Source organism: Lates calcarifer, linkage group LG7_1, assembly GCF_001640805.2.
Source record: "Lates calcarifer isolate ASB-BC8 linkage group LG7_1, TLL_Latcal_v3, whole genome shotgun sequence".
In the NCBI taxonomy this organism is placed as follows: domain Eukaryota; kingdom Metazoa; phylum Chordata; class Actinopteri; family Centropomidae; genus Lates; species Lates calcarifer.
This window is the reverse complement of record NC_066839.1, coordinates 18755637-18771267: the sequence shown is the minus strand read 5'-3', so window position 1 is coordinate 18771267 and position 15631 is coordinate 18755637. Positions and strand designations below refer to the sequence as shown.

Here is a 15631-nt window from a genome sequence, read left to right as displayed (position 1 = left end):
CCCGTGTGCCCTCGGAAGACACTTTCCTGTATTAAATACGATCAACAATATTGTGCATTACGGTATTTTATATCTTTTTTTAATTCCCGTTCTTGTTAAAAGCGGTGCGCTTCAAGTTTTAACTAGTAACATTATAATTCTTCTATAAAAATAGGATATTATATTCCTTTCCGAAACATGAATGAATGAATTTTAAATATAGACTAAGTAACAGCCTATCCTGAGTGTTCTTTGTGCTGACTGTGTTTTCCTCCATTTACTGTCCTACTTTTTCCACAACAGTGCTTTGTTGGCGATTGCCTTAATAGTAAAGCAGCGACAGATGGTCGACACGCTACGTAATCACGCTGCGCTGCTCTCTGGGTAATTACGGTAGAGGACGTCATCCTCCTCCCCCACACCACAGACTCTGCACAGCTCTTTTGCCGGTGGAAGATTGGTCGGACAGCGGGTGCCATTTGGCGCAGTATTGAGCCACATCCGTTAACAAAGAACGTCCAGTAATTTATTTATCGTCGAATTTGTGAGTTTTATTTAATACATTTTGCCGTCAAACATTCACAATGAGCTCAATTAACGTCAAAAAGCTGAAAGTCAACGAGCTGAAGGACGAGCTGAAAAAGCGTAATCTTTCGGACAAGGGGTTGAAGGCCGAGTTGATGGACCGCCTGCAGGCCGCGCTGGACGAGGAGGCCCTTGCTGGAGACTCCCCGCTGGACCAAAAAGCTGCAGCGGACGAGGGCTTTGACCAGGCCGCCGACCAGGAGGGTATGGGAGAGGAAGAAGAGGGCGATGGCCCGATAGAAGAAAGCATGGAGGCCAACGAAGAGGAGGAGGAGGAAGAAGAGCCGGAGAATGGGGGCGACGGTGATGGTGTTGCCGAAGACGAAGAAATGGGCGAAGGGGAAGAGGACGGGGATGGGGACGAGGACGACGAGATGGATCCCATGCTCAAGGGAGATGTGGACGATATGGAGAAAATAGACGCAGAGGATGGTGAGCCCGGGGACCAGGTTGCTGAGGGTGAGTCGACCGAATTGAGAGTTATGAAAATGTGATTGGCTGGATGGACTGTGGCTGGCTTTCGGTTTTCTGCTATAACGTTAGCATTAATGCTACCGCGGGAGGGAAGCCGGCTGGGAATGACTAAATTTGAATGCGTTACCGTACAACAGAGCGTCCATGTTAAGCTAGATAGCGTGACCTCACTAGACTAGCCAGCGTTAGCTACAAACTGAAACTGTTAGCCGGTCGGCTAACTTAATGTTAGCATCGGTCAGCAGTGGTTAGCTAACGTCAATCGTTTTGTACCGTTAACTATCGATAATACAGCACACAAATGTTAACGTAAGCATAATTATCGTAGTTTGTTGAATGTCATTAGCCACCGATTTAAGTGAAGGAATTGGGGTTACGCTAACAACTTAGCTTAGTCTGGCTTTTCGTTTCGCTTCGTTAGCGTGTTAGCTTGCCAGCTAACACCATTTTCTTTGTGTCTGTGGTGCAGTGCTAACTAGCTGGCCATCCGTTTAGCTAGTTCAGTGGTTCCCATATTGACGCTTGGCCACAGTAGTAGGTAGTAGGGTGGAGGTGAGCAAAGAAAACCTCCAACTTCATAACATACGTTGGAAAAAATGGCGTAACTCGAAAGCTAAATGTTTGAAATTAATACTGCAGCGATTGTAGCGTGTCTAGTCTCCAACCCCGCCTCGCTATTTGTCCTGAGTTTAGAATGAATAATTGGGTAGTCAGAATAAGAAAATTAAATCAACTCTCGAATTCATTGGGACTACTGTTTACAGTGCCAAGTGTGTTTGAAGTCAAAAGAGCCGGGAACACTTGAACTAGCTAACACAGCGCTGTGCGGAAGATGGGATAGGCGCTCAACTGCTTGTCTAGCTAACACGTGGTTAGTTTGTCCTTGGTTTGAACACAAAGTGTCATCTTGTTGGCTTAGTGCAGACAATATAGATTTTCAGAGATTAACCACTTAGGTAAGTTCGGGGCAAGATGGGTGGGGGTGGGGGGCCAATACGGGTCTAAGTAGGTTCCTACATTTCCTTGCATGATGCATTTGTCCCAGACAACAGTAGATTTGTCCTCCTTTAATGATATAGGCTTATATATGACTGTTATTGAAAACAGTATATTCTAAGCCCTTTATTGCAGGGTTAATATCCCTTTACTGTGCAGAGACTTGTTTTCCAGCCCCAGCAAATACTGTTCACAATGTTATTTGGACCAGCTAATATTGTACTACTACTATCTGGTCAATAAAGATGTTAAAATTATGTAATATGAATTGTATTGTTTAAGTGTAATCATGAGGTGTTGCCTCGTAGTTATCTTAAATATTGATGATTATGGTCGACACAATGTAAAAAATGAACGGGCTTTGTGGGCCAGAACCCCACTGCCAGTCCGACCTCTCTCTCACACAAAAAGGAGCACCTCATTCTATATCTTTGTTCTATTTTCAAAGGGGATGCGGACAAAGACACGAATGCTGATCAGAAGAATAAGAAGGGTGTTAAGAGACGCCGGGAGGAACATGGAAGGGGCTACTTTGAATTTATTGAAGAGAACAAATACAGCTGGTAAGGATGGGACAGAGCAAAAATGGCCTTCAGCATCCCTGAAGCGCCATCCATAGCTTTGTTGAACTGTATTGGCTTTAAGTGCCAATGCACATATAACTAGCAAGAGGAAAACCCTCATTTTAATTATTATACTATTTATTCATAACCTTACTTTCACACACATGTTTTGAGGGTCATCCCTGAGTACTTAAAGAGCCTTACCATTTACCTTTTACAGTGCCCACTCACATTGTGTCTTTAATGGACTGCATTCTGTAGCAGAAGTGCATCTATCAAGTCTCTGTGAATTTTCACATCTGTTCCTTCTGCCACTTATTGTTTTGGAAAGCCCGTTGTGTCCTCAAGGTGAATCGAGGCTGTTCAAAGAGAACCCAGAGGAAAGTAGCAGATGTGCACTTTTGAATGGAGGGTGGGTGGGGAGGAATAGCTGAGTTGTGGGAGGAGGGGTCCACTGCTGCAAGGTAGCACACAAGGATGTAGGAAAATTCCCAAAGTGTTTGGAACGTCCACGGAGGAGCTCGCTATCGACCGTCCATCGTTTTACCTCGCAATGGTCTTTTTTGTTTAGTTTTTTTTTTGTTGTTGTTGTTTTTTTCCCACTGGTTGTATGACGTCAAAATGCTATTTCTGTCTCATGTCTTGTGTGTGTGTTATCATGGTATGATGGTATGAATGTGTGTGTATTTGCAAGGTTGTTTTCTACCCCTGCGCAGGTGACATCATGCATGGTGTGCATGGGAGTTTGAGTGTGTGTGCGCGCATACATGTACCTACTTCTTGGTCAGTGTTTTGTTTTCATTGCGCTGTTGACGCTATAAGAATCAACGGGCAGAAAATGGAATCGCTTTTTGAGGATATCTTTAAATTTTGGGAAAAGTCTGGGACTCCTCAAGAATGTTCAGAGCACCAGAATTTTGGAACACAACAGTGTTGCTGCTTTTTTTTGCCCCCCCCCCCGATATTCGAGTATGCTTTTGCAAAGGCCCAGTTTTTCTTCCCCTCCCATTACTGCACTTTCTTTCAATAAAATTGAAGCACTTAAATCTCCCCAATGTGAAACCAGGCCCCTAAGCAACCACATGCCCACAGAGCAGCAGCCCATGTGTGGCCCACAGACAGGCTGCACTGACCATATGCTCCAACTCAGTATGTTTTACAGAACCACCCTTAATCTCCCCCACAGCAGCCATTTGTTCAGCACTCAAGGTTGTTTGAGGACAAATATGAAGAGAGATGTCCTCTGGACTTGGGGAGCTGTTAGGACTGCTGCTGATGAACCCCAAAGTTGTTTCATTCCAGTAAATAATAATTCCTCTGGACTTAGACCATTGCCTCAGGTGGAACAGTGCTTAAGCATCATTGAAATGTTCCTTCTTTACAGCATTTGACTAGTTTCTTAAACTTCCCATAAGAGATTTAGGTACGTAATCTCAGACTACAGAGTTGGTAAGTTGCTGTAGTTCATTTCAAGCATCAAAACATGGTGACAACTTGTACTGCATAGTTACATAGTTAAACAGTACAGTGTGAGCTAGTGGTGACCTTTTCATTTGGAATTCCACTTATGGGAAGTTAAATATAACTGCACCCACTATTGCTGTGACTGACCCCACAGCAATCCTGGACACCATAAACACTGATCTGAAAGGGGAGAGGTCTGCTTTGATTTTATCACTTTCACCAATCAGAGGGGCAGAGGTGCTTTCTTTCTGTGTATCTTTCACATTTTAGATTTCGCTGGATACGGCAAGGTAAGTGTTGTCTGCCAAGGCCCACAATACAGCTGACTTCCCCAAAACGTTTGGAGGCTCGCCTGCCCAGTTTACTGGTTCTGTTTTCTGTATGATTTCCCCTAGTCTGTCCCTCCACTTCTCACCACCAGTATTTTTTCAGGAAGTGGTGCTCAAGGCATCTATATGTTCCATGCAGCTACACAGACATGTGAATCGTCTAATAAACTGGTTGGTGTCTCTTTGCAGGGCCTCATTCAAGTCTCCTGTGCCACCTCTTGAGGAAGAAGATGAGGAGTTTGATGACACAAAAGTCTGCCTGGATACATGTAAGTTTACTCCTATGGCTAGGCTGAAAGAACATTAACCACACTTGGTCAGAGACTTATTTGCATGGACACACATAGTTGAGTGTGTACATTTTTTTGTGCTCTAGACAACTGCGACCTGCACTTTAAGGTGTCAAGAGACCGTTACAGCGCATCATCTCTCACAATGGAGAGTTTTGCTTACCTCTGGTCTGGAGGCAAGGCCACCTATGGTGTGAACAAAGGCAAAGCCTGCTTTGAGATGAAGGTACAGTAACAACACATTCTACACAAGAATTCACCTTTTCCTGCCCTACCCCACTGTTCTTTCTCTTAGTACATCCCTACATGTTGAAACTTTGAACTCTATCAAAAGCTCAATAAGCTATGTGTGGAATGTGCAAATTGATATACCCATTTCACTAGATATAATCTATCCATATACATTTTATTTATGTGTTCTGTTTCATGTCAACAGATTACAGGAGAAAATTCCTGTGAAGCACATTTCCAGCAAGAACATGGAGATCCATGACGTGCAGGTTGGCTGGTCCCTGGCTACTGGCACACTGCTCCTGGGTCAGTTTCTTTATACTTACTTTAGCTCTAAACATATCTTACTGTTGGCTGTGTCATTTGGGCATTCAGTATCAGTGGAAAGATGTGGCCAGCAGTAACTTTCCATTTGCCCTTGGCAGTGTTTAATTCATTGCCAAAATAATTTGCACTTGGTCCATCACACATGGTGTGGGTAGAGAAGTGTGGATAGACACATTTATAGCCTGTTTACAGTTTTAATGTCTGTAAGGAGGATAACATTATTGATGAGCATTGTATCATCATCTACACCAATGCTGCCATTTGCTAGGAGTCATACATGCTGAATACTGTGGGGCTCAAGATACTATGCAGATAGAGTGCATTGCATATATGGGATGTGAATGTGAACCTTTCATTATAACCTGAACAAAACACTCTGTATTGGGTGTGTGCATTTGCATGAAGGTCAGCCAAATAATGGCATTATAAACTGAGGCTGCAGGGATCCTCTATGAAAGGCAGTCTGTCCCAAGAGGTCCCCCTAGTGGTTTGTACTCAGTATGACATGTTAATATAAAATGGCTCCATCTCTGGCTGCATCATAGTAATGGTGGCTGGCCTAGTGCCAACACAGATGATTCACACACCAGTTACTGACACTTGGTGTCTTAATTCAGAAATCTCATGCCATCTGTTAGCTGTCACAAAACGTCAATTCATGTGTTCTCTCATTGATGTTTAGGTGAGGAGGAGCATTCTTACGCCTACTCTGGAAAAGGCAAGAAGACATCCAACTGTGTGACAGAAGACTTTGGAGAAACTTATGAGGAGAACGATGTCATCTGCTGCCTTATTGTAAGACATAATTCTCATCATGTGCTGTTAGTATTTGTATCAGCTACTTACAAAGCTAATTAACACTAAGAGTATGATTAGATGCCTCAAGGAAGGTGTAGCTGAGAGAAAATTACATTATTTTTCTGTGTAGAATATGTAGTTCCCTCATTGTAGTGTATCATTAATTTAATTTTTCATTTTGAAAATGAAGTGTGATTTGATAGACTGGTTATCTTACCTTCCGTTTTGCTTTCTCTCCTAAGGACTTTGAAGGTGATGAAGTGGTGTTGTCCTTCGCCAAGAACGGCGGGGAGCCTGTTGTCGCCTTCCAGATCAGCAAGGACACTCTGAACGGCCAGGCCCTTTTCCCCCACGTCATCTGCCACAACTGTGCTGTGGAATTCAACTTTGGTCAGATGGAAACTCCATATTTCCCTCAGCCCCAGGGCTACTCTTTCCTGCAGCAGATCCCTGTCAGTGATCGAGTCTGCGGGCTCAAGGGGCCACAGACCAAGGCAGACTGTGAGGTCAGTGTAGATGCAGATATCATATGCGTAATTCTCTATCTGTTAATTAGCTGTACATTATAAATAAATCTATGTTATTTATGTGTGAGTAATACTAAAGTGTCAGTTTTTTGGGGCACTCTCAACATAACTGTGTCCTTTGCCTTCCTCCTCTGTAGATCATTGTGATGGTGGGTCTGCCAGGCTCAGGGAAGACTACATGGGTGAAGAACCATGTCCAGGAGAACCCTGGGAAATACTACATCCTGGGCAGTGACACCATTGTGGACAAGATGATGGTAAGTACTGATAATAGCTCTGTCGCAGCCTTGATATATTGTATGTCTTATAGTTTCTGTAGCACAAAAAAGTCTCATATTTGATCCTATCTTAATTCAGATCAACAGTCTGAAGCGCCAGTCAAAGGACATCACAAAACTGACGGCCATTTCCCAGCGAGCCCCGCTTTTCTTGGGAAAGTTCATTGAAATTGCCGCTCGCAAGAAGAGAAACTACATTTTGGATCATGTAAGTGGCTTATGATGAGTCTTATCACTGCCTTCACCACTGTGATACAGATAATGACTAAAAAATCTAATATAATAAATGACCGTATAATTGATGATTTTTCTCCACTTTCCAGACCAACCTGTCTGCCCCGGGCCAGAAGAGGAAGATGTGTTTGTTTGCAGGCTTCCAGCGCAAGGCTGTGGTGGTCTGTCCCTCTGACGACGAGTACAAGCAGAGAGTTCAGAAGAAGGTCGAGAGTGATGGCAAAGAAGTGCCTGAGCATGCTGTCCTCAAAATGAAAGGTAAAAAAAAAAAGTTGCTTAGGGCATGAGGTATTCATGTACTAATATAGAGTTCAAACCTAGTTTTTTCAAGTTAAGTTGTTACTCTTCTTGCATCCCTTAATGATGTCCTGGTTTGTTTTCCCTCTGCTCCAGGCTTTTACTCTCTGCCTGAGGAGGGAGAGAGCTTCAGCGAGGTCATCTATGCTGAGATGCAGAAGGAGGAGGCTGCTAAGCTTCTGGAACAATACAAAGAGGAAAGCAAGACCGCTCTGCCTGCTGAAAAGAAACCCAACCAGGGAAGCACAACACCCAAAAGAGGAGGCGGCCTGCGCGGTGGCGGCCGGGGAGGCAAGAACCAGTTTGGTCGCGGTGGTGGACCTGGACAGAGAGGCGGTGGCCGAGGAGGCTTCCAGAACAGAGGCAACTTTAGAGGAGGTAGGGTTGATATTTGGGGATGTAATTAATGACCATTCTATCAGTAAATGTCGTGATCTTCTTATTGAGTAGACTGTATTTTTGAGCAGTTTTGATGTGTCTGCAGCTCCTGGTCCTCGTGGCGGCTTCAACCGTCCACCTCGCGGCTTCCTGCCTCCCCCAGCCTTCAGAGGAGGATTCCCCAACCGTGGAAACTTTAGTCGGGGCGGCGGCCCCATTCCCAGCCTGGGCGGATCCCCCAGGGGTGGACCAATGAGGGGTAACATGGGACCCAGAGGAGGACCCATGAGCAGAGGTGGCCCAATGAACAGAGGGAACATGAACAGAGGAGGTGGAGCAGGCATGAGCCGTGGTGGAAACAGGGGACATCCCAACCAGGTGGGTTTGATAATGATACTTGTACATCATGTTATTCAGCTTGTGTTGGTTAAATCTGTTAATGCAGGCTTAATGTGCTTATCTTCCTCCCTGTCTCCTTTTAGTTTCAGCAGAGAGGTGGTAACCGTGGCAACTTCGGCAACAAGAATGGCAACTTCGGAAACAACAGGAACAGTGGAAACTTTGGCAACAGGAACGGCATGGACAAAGCCCAAGCCTTCAACCAGAGCTGGCAGCAAGGGGTCAGTATTTCTACATTTGAGAAATTGTCTCTACTTTCCACACTGGCTTTACAGGGAGTGTTAATGATGGTGTAGTTTGAAGTGTAATCAGTAAATAAAGAGTAAATAAAACCATAGATACCTGCTGAATATTTTCCCCATGAACACGTGGAATTGAAATCCAGATTGGAAGTGAATTAGCTCCACAAGTTTTTAAACAACATCAAATGACAAAATTACACATTAAAAAGACAGTTGTTCAGATTAACTGTGTATCTGCTTAATCTTGCCCCAGTCAGTGAGAATTCCTGTGAAACAGTAATGTCAAGAGTTCCTGTATGTGTAAGTTGAGTAGTTTTGCATGTAAAACTCAACTACAAGCACAACCAAGCAGTTTTTTCATTAATTCCCTCTTTCTATGCATTATCATTTTTCACATCTTCCAGGTTTATTTTATTTTATCTACAGTTTGATCTTCTAGTTTTATTGTGTGTGAATGAAATGAATGGTCACTCTTGTTTTCAGTTTTCAAGCGGTCCCTGCTTGTGACCATCGTGGAACATAAACATACAGTAACTTTGACCATATAAAGGCATGTTTTAGAAGATGGTCAGTAGTAACATTTACACAAAGTAAACTTTGTGTCTCTTGTGTCCCTGTCCAGTTCTGGAACCAGAAGCCGTGGAGCCAGCAGTATCAGCCTGGATATTACTAAGACACTTGTTCTAACGGACTGGTGGCCGACAGGGAGACCCACCGCTTGCCACGGAACATCCCTCCACCCTGCTGTTTGATTTTTTTTTTTCTTATTATTATACTTTTTTTTCTTTTCGTAGAACCCACTTTTATTAATCTAAAACCCACCAACCGACTACCGAGACTAACGCGATATGGAGCAACAACATTCCACATCAGAGGGGAGACCAGGCAACCGCAGTGTAATTGAAGCTTTATATATATATACATATATATATATATCTATATACACATTTACAACGTGGGTTCAGTCTCTCATTCACTCATCTGTTTATTTCTTTTTCTTTTGTTGTATATTTCATTATCTTTTTCACCACTTTTAAATGACGTGCTTTTAAAAAAATCTGTTTGTGATATCAGGAACCAGAAACATTCTGCCAGCACGGCAGATGTTACGAAAGATTTTTTTTCAGGGTTGTGCATTTTATCTGTGCTGTGATTTTTGTTTTTGCTTTTTTTATTACAAATTGTAAATATTTTTTTTGTTTTGTTTTGGGTTTTTTTTTTTTTTTTTGCATAGTTTGTATGAGAAGTTTAAGAAATGGTAATGATTGAAAGGAACCTTTGCTTCTTAGCAAGAAGCATGGTAGCTGATTATATTGTTAGACTGTACATGTCAATAGAGTCCACTGTCGAACAGTTAAACTGAAGCAGCAGATAAATTACAGCAAGTTTTTGTCTTTTGTTCCCACTATCAAATCTGTAACCTAAACTCCATAGACCTACAATAAACAACTCGTTGGCTTTTTTACATTCTTCCTGGCTTATGACTTTTGATTCAGTTCAAAGGTGTGTAAAAGACCTTTGAATGGGCGATGGCCTAGTTTGCTACTTCAAACAATAAGGACATCAGCCCCACTACAAGCCTCAGTTGACACCTCATTAGTAAAGTATTCCGTCCAAATGTCCTGTCTTTGATATGTCATCTCCAGTCCTTTAACTATTCTAATGCACATTGCTTTGAGAGAGTATTTTGGCCTAGCCATTTTAAGGATATAAGTAAGCCATTTTTAGTACTACATTATGCCTTTTTGCTTATCTTTAATTATCTTTTTTAATTTATATTAAAATTAGGGCACTGACTATGCTTGATTCTCAGGAGACAGTGTGGTTCCTAGATTATCAATGGTTCCTTTAGTGCAGTAGACTTCTGAAAAACATATAGCATTGAACAGTCCAGTTAAAAACCAGAACCACAACAGCATTTCACTTTTTCTGTTTTGCTTGTACATTTTAATGATTTACATAACAACAGTTTCAATTTTGAACAAATTCCTGACAATGCTAATTCAGCACAACGTGGTTGGAAAGAGGTGGGGTTGCTCATTTTTCACCAGCAAACTTAAAGGGCTACACAGTGTCACAACATATCCACACAACCAACAGTTCACAAAAATGTTTTCAGATGGATGGAAAAGAACAAAGTGAAAGAGAGAGAGAGTAACTTTTTTTTCCTCTAACTTCAAGGCATTATTACGTCATTTCAAAGCACTCCAGAGTTTCACGGTGGTGACTGTGTGGCCCGGCAATAATGGCAGCTCATTCAAACAGCTCATAATGTGTCCAGCCAACATTATCCTGGTGGAGGACACCTCAATTTGTGTTTCAACACTGAGACAACATCAGAGCTGGAAAACAAACGGTTTCAGTAGATCAGACAAAATTTGGTGGTGTGTGTCCATTGTTTTTATTTTTAACTGCCCTTGTTGATATTTAATAGACATGTAAATACTTCACCACTATTTCAACCATGCACGAATGTTCATTAATTAATTGACTTTGAATAATAACTGTATTGTGATTAAGAAAGTGTTAGTTTGCCAGAGTACTGCTGTGTGATGAACTGTCGATTCTATTTAAATGTCTGGAGAGTTTGTGCCCTCCTGTTTTATTATACTGGATACATAAATCTAGCAGAATGCAAGCTTTGAGTTTACAGTATAATCTATAATACTACAGACACTATATTTTTATCGCTTTTATGTTGCAGGTTGTATATCAGGTCTTTTATTATTAAACCAACAGTGCAAAAGCTTTGAGACTTTTTGAGATTTGTTGTCTTTTCTATCTGACAGTTTTTGATATTTGTGTTTAAAAATTTGGGATTGTATTTCCTTTTTTAATTTGTCTCAGCTCTATTAAAGTTAAAGAAGCTGGTATACAGTGACTTTGTGATTTGTTACAGTGCTTTTGTTATCTTACAAGGTTGAATCAAAGTAGATTTAATTCAGCTTTTTGATGCTGATCAACAAAAAAGACCCTGAACACAGGTCTCTACAAAATGGTGGAAATGAAGTCTGAATATACAACACAAAATATTTGCTTAAGTATTCAAAACTGCTCACGAGGTTGGTCTCATTATCCTCCTGGAGAATAAATCTCCTTAACTACAGGTTTCTTGCAGACTGCATCAAGATTTCCTGCAGGATTTCCATGTATATGGCTCTTCCTCAGCATGTCGCTGCCACCACCATGCTTCACAGTAAGGATGGTAGTGTCAGATGGTCTAAACTGAAATTGATTGCCAAATTCCTTGGCACTCCAAACTGTAAATATATGACTGTTAAACACTATACCTGTAAACATGCTAGCAGTTGTCTTTGTGAGTATGTTAGCATGCTCACTTTAGCATGAACCCCAAAAGCTCTGCTGTGGATAAGTACAGTCTCAGAGCTACTGGTAAGGCTGTAGACTCTTGGTGTTTAAGCGTAGGCCTCTTTTTTGCTCCTGCCCTCTCCCATAAAGCTGCAACTGGTGAGGCTGACCAGCTGTTGCTGTATCTGCACCGACTCTCCAATGTCAGCCTCTGAAGCTTGGAACGCCTTCACACTTAGGTTTCTGGGTGGCCTCCCTCACTAGTCTCCTTGTAAGGTCATCCAGTTTTGGAGGATGTCCTGCTCCAAATAATTGATTCAACTGTACTCCATCCCCTGGTGTGTGCTGATCAATCATTGCAGTGTGTTCCTTTACATTCATGGTGGAGGTTTTAGTACAATACTCAGCAAAAGGTTGAACCTTCCAGATACAGGTCTAGTTATGCTATAATTAACTAAAATGCCTTGAATACATAGAGGCAATCGCCATTTAACTAATCATGTGATTTCTGTAACCAATAGGCTACACCAGTGATGTTTTAGGTTTATCCTATTAAAGGTGCTATATGTAAAGTTTTTGGTACTGTTACCTAGCCAACATTAGTAGTAACAGCTGTTTACTTACCAGTCAAGAAAAAAAATGAATGAAATGAAATGAAAATTGAACATCAAAGCTCATTCTTTCACTCACTAACTCTTGATTTGCTTCTTTATCACTTCTTTTCTTCTACACAAGTTTCCATGTTACCAGCTGGCCTTTTCATAATACCACTATGTAATAATGAGTCACTGTAGCATCCAGTCTGCCTTCAGTCCAACATGAGAGGATGAAGAAGTAAGTTAACAGCTGTTAATGCTGACACTGGCTATGTAGCAAAAACTTACATATAGCACCTTGAAACAGGGTGAATACTATTACTACTTCCACCTTAATTTAATGTTGTAAAACTAATAAACGTGAAGACTTACAAGGGAGTGTGTGTGTGTGTGTGTGTGGTGTGGGGGGGGGGGGGGGGGGGGGTGTGTGTGCTTTTTATTGGCTCTGCATAGGTTAAGTTGAGCAGTATGTATGACCTTTTTGACATTCATGTTTCTTTTCAGCACCACCTGTGTTTCCTCTATTCTCATGCCTCCTGGTGCTGCTGGAGGTGTATGATGGGAATCCACTTCCCTTCCCAGACAGACAGCTGCTTGTCTTTGGTAGGGCAGCGTGTTTACCTACATCAGCAGCATATTAGTGAATAACAAGACCCCCCACTCAGACAGCAAACACTGCATTAGGTATTGGCCCTGATTACCAATATTTGGCCCGGTCTAAGCCTGATGTAAACACATGAGGAGCCCGTTCCAGCTTAATGTGAATTGACTTCATGTTTCTCTGCATGTGGCCGTGTAGCTTTTTCCCACTGTCAATAAAGCATTGCAAGTAGGTTTGACCGTCGTTGTCAATGACAGTGTGCCCTCAGTGAAACAAGTGTTATAAGTCATTAGGCAAATTATTTGCTCTGCTCCACAATTTCCTATAAGTGTAAATAGAGAGGTGAAGGAGGAGGCAGGCAGCTGCATGTAACTGCATGTGAATGTGGTCATGAATGTGAATGGGGCCAGAGAGATACAGCAGGGAAGAGGAAGACCAGAAAATGTTAAGTGAAACAAAATATTTTATTTTCCAAACATAAACTCATTCATATTATGTACAGCTCAAAAAATATAACACATCAGACAGAATTTGAATGTTTGCAGCAGATTCAACACAACTTGTATAAATTCAAATAAAAAAAGATATCAAATTTACAAAATATTTTAAAGTGCTCATGGAAGGAGTTTAATGGCAGCAGGCCTGCCAGTTGTCTGTGAAACTCCTGATAAATGTCCATTTAAATAGAAAGTACTAGACGTGTTGCTTGAAACCATTAAATATACCAACACCCCCATGAAAAAACACTATAATTTCCTGTAATACTTCCCAGAAGTCAATGATTACGGGATTACTATAGCTGTTTTCCATGACTTCATACTACGGACACATTGTCCATTGTGCACGCACACCTTTCTACGATCATATTAGGGAACTCAGCCACTTCTATCTCAGTGTAGTCCCCTTTCTTCACCAGGTACATGATGGGTAGGGGGGCACTCTCGGACACTGTACACCTCCGCTCGCCATAGCCATAGTTGCGCTTGGGCTGCTTGCAACCCCCAGTGCACCTGAAGGCCTGATAACCTGCCGGCTCGATGATCCAGTACTGTGTCCAGGTGAGCGCGCGGAAGTTGATGAAGTACTGCTCCCTGCAGCAGGTGTCTTTGTTGTGGTTGATGTCGCAGTCACCACGAGAACTGAAGAGGAAACGATAAGGAGAAGTTACATCACTGCTGCTGTCATGTTCTAGTAAGATAGCTTTGGGGGGGGGCTGTCAGGGGGCCTTGAATCTCTTAGCTACACCCCTGCCTGCTATGCAACTGTCAAGTTATAACACTTGCTGTTTTTTAGGGGGTAAATCTACATACATTGACCTCTATTCAGAAACCATAAATTTAAAAATCACTTTGGACCAGGGCTGTAAAACACAGCTTGATGCCAGCCACTGATTTGCTGCTACATTTCTTCAGACCATTAGACTGAGTAAACTAACGCCCCTGTGCCACACTACTACAGCTCCACTAATGAATGCAAAAGGTGACAGGTAAAAAGGGGAGGATAAGGGCTAATTGTCACACTGATACAATATCCTGTATATCAAAAGCTCGCGCCCTTACCCGTACTCTTCGAGGCTGAGTGTGTAGAGGATGAGCTCGGGCTTTCCCAAGGTGTTGTCCGTCTGCTCCTGGGTGGTAAAGTGGACACTCCTGGCCATCTCTGCCGCGTAGCTGCCAGGTCTCTCGCCCTCGATCCACACCTCCAGGTGCATAGGTGTCTTCTGCTGCGTCTTGGACCAATAGTGCACCGCCTGGGTCACATCAAAGCTCTTCCAGCCGGTCTCGTGAATGGGGATCAACCTGTGAACGCGAGAGATAAGGATGATTAATTAAAAGGGGATATTTCCCTGACAGGAATACAATCGAATTATGATTAAGATAACCCACATTGACCAAGATAATGTCATTTCTCCACATCTCTCTCACCTCGAATCTACCAGCGATGTTCGGTTGGATCCGTTGGGCAAAACCTCCACCCAGTAGATGCTGACCCGGGCGTTGTTGACGGGCCGGTGGTGGCTTCTTCTCTCCACCGTGAAGCGCTTGTGGTAGTTGGCCCGCTGGTAGAGCTTCAGCTCCGCCATGGTCACCTCGCTGTTATCGGGGATCCTCGCCTCCATGTTGAACACCATGCGATACCGAGCGGTGTCAGAGTACACATACTCCCCAGAAATATCTAAAGGACAAACCAGTTAAGGAATTTTAGATGACATTTTTCTTGAGAGCTTGAAATGACTGTTTTCTGCGTAAGACAGTTTGCGCGCACTGTCACAATTACGCACGGATAAATAACTGTATACTTATCAATGTCAGAGCTATTTTCAAACAAATTCCTATTTATTCAAACTGCGAAATGTCCTTACCTGCGTTACCAGGGATTCCCCTCAGGATGCCTGCCAGGCTGGGCAGGGACCTGCGTCTCCTGCTGTGGTGCATCTTCAGCATGGACAGGTACTTGTTTCTGATATGCGCCGGAACGACCAGGTTCTCCAGATCCCTCTTATGGATTTTCGGAACTTCGTCCAAGCCCAGTTTCTGCAGCAGCGCGTCCTTCATATCCTGATGCGTAAAAGCCCTGGCGAGACCGAGGAGAGCGGCGGACAGGACACAAGCGCGGAGGAAATCCATGAGTAAAAAAAACTTCAGTGTGTGTTAACAGCAGGCACGGTAGCACAAGTCACCCAGAGATAAGTGTCCCACTGACGCTCCTCCGGCCCCTTATATTGTTGCGGCCC

At 42.9% G+C, this 15631-nt stretch overlaps 2 protein-coding genes across 2 annotated transcripts; one reads left to right on the top strand and one right to left on the bottom strand.

Moving 5' to 3' along the window:
- The first annotated feature begins 387 nt into the window (after positions 1–387).
- Positions 388–9861, top strand: hnrnpub (heterogeneous nuclear ribonucleoprotein Ub). The gene is made up of 14 exons (XM_018694716.2): positions 388–1023; positions 2483–2597; positions 4580–4659; positions 4767–4911; positions 5117–5217; positions 5921–6033; positions 6279–6542; positions 6701–6820; positions 6921–7049; positions 7165–7333; positions 7469–7750; positions 7857–8128; positions 8233–8370; positions 9014–9861. The coding sequence occupies exons 1-14, from the start codon at positions 564–566 to the stop codon at positions 9062–9064; spliced, it is 2439 nt and encodes an 812-aa protein (XP_018550232.1). The 5' UTR covers positions 388–563; the 3' UTR covers positions 9065–9861.
- A 3721-nt stretch (positions 9862–13582) lies between these two features.
- lft1 (lefty1) lies at positions 13583–15631 on the bottom strand. Its single transcript, XM_018694715.2, has 4 exons — positions 15260–15631; positions 14823–15072; positions 14457–14696; positions 13583–14036 (listed from the first exon to the last, which is right to left on the bottom strand). The coding sequence occupies exons 1-4, from the start codon at positions 15522–15524 to the stop codon at positions 13712–13714; spliced, it is 1080 nt and encodes a 359-aa protein (XP_018550231.1). The 5' UTR covers positions 15525–15631; the 3' UTR covers positions 13583–13711.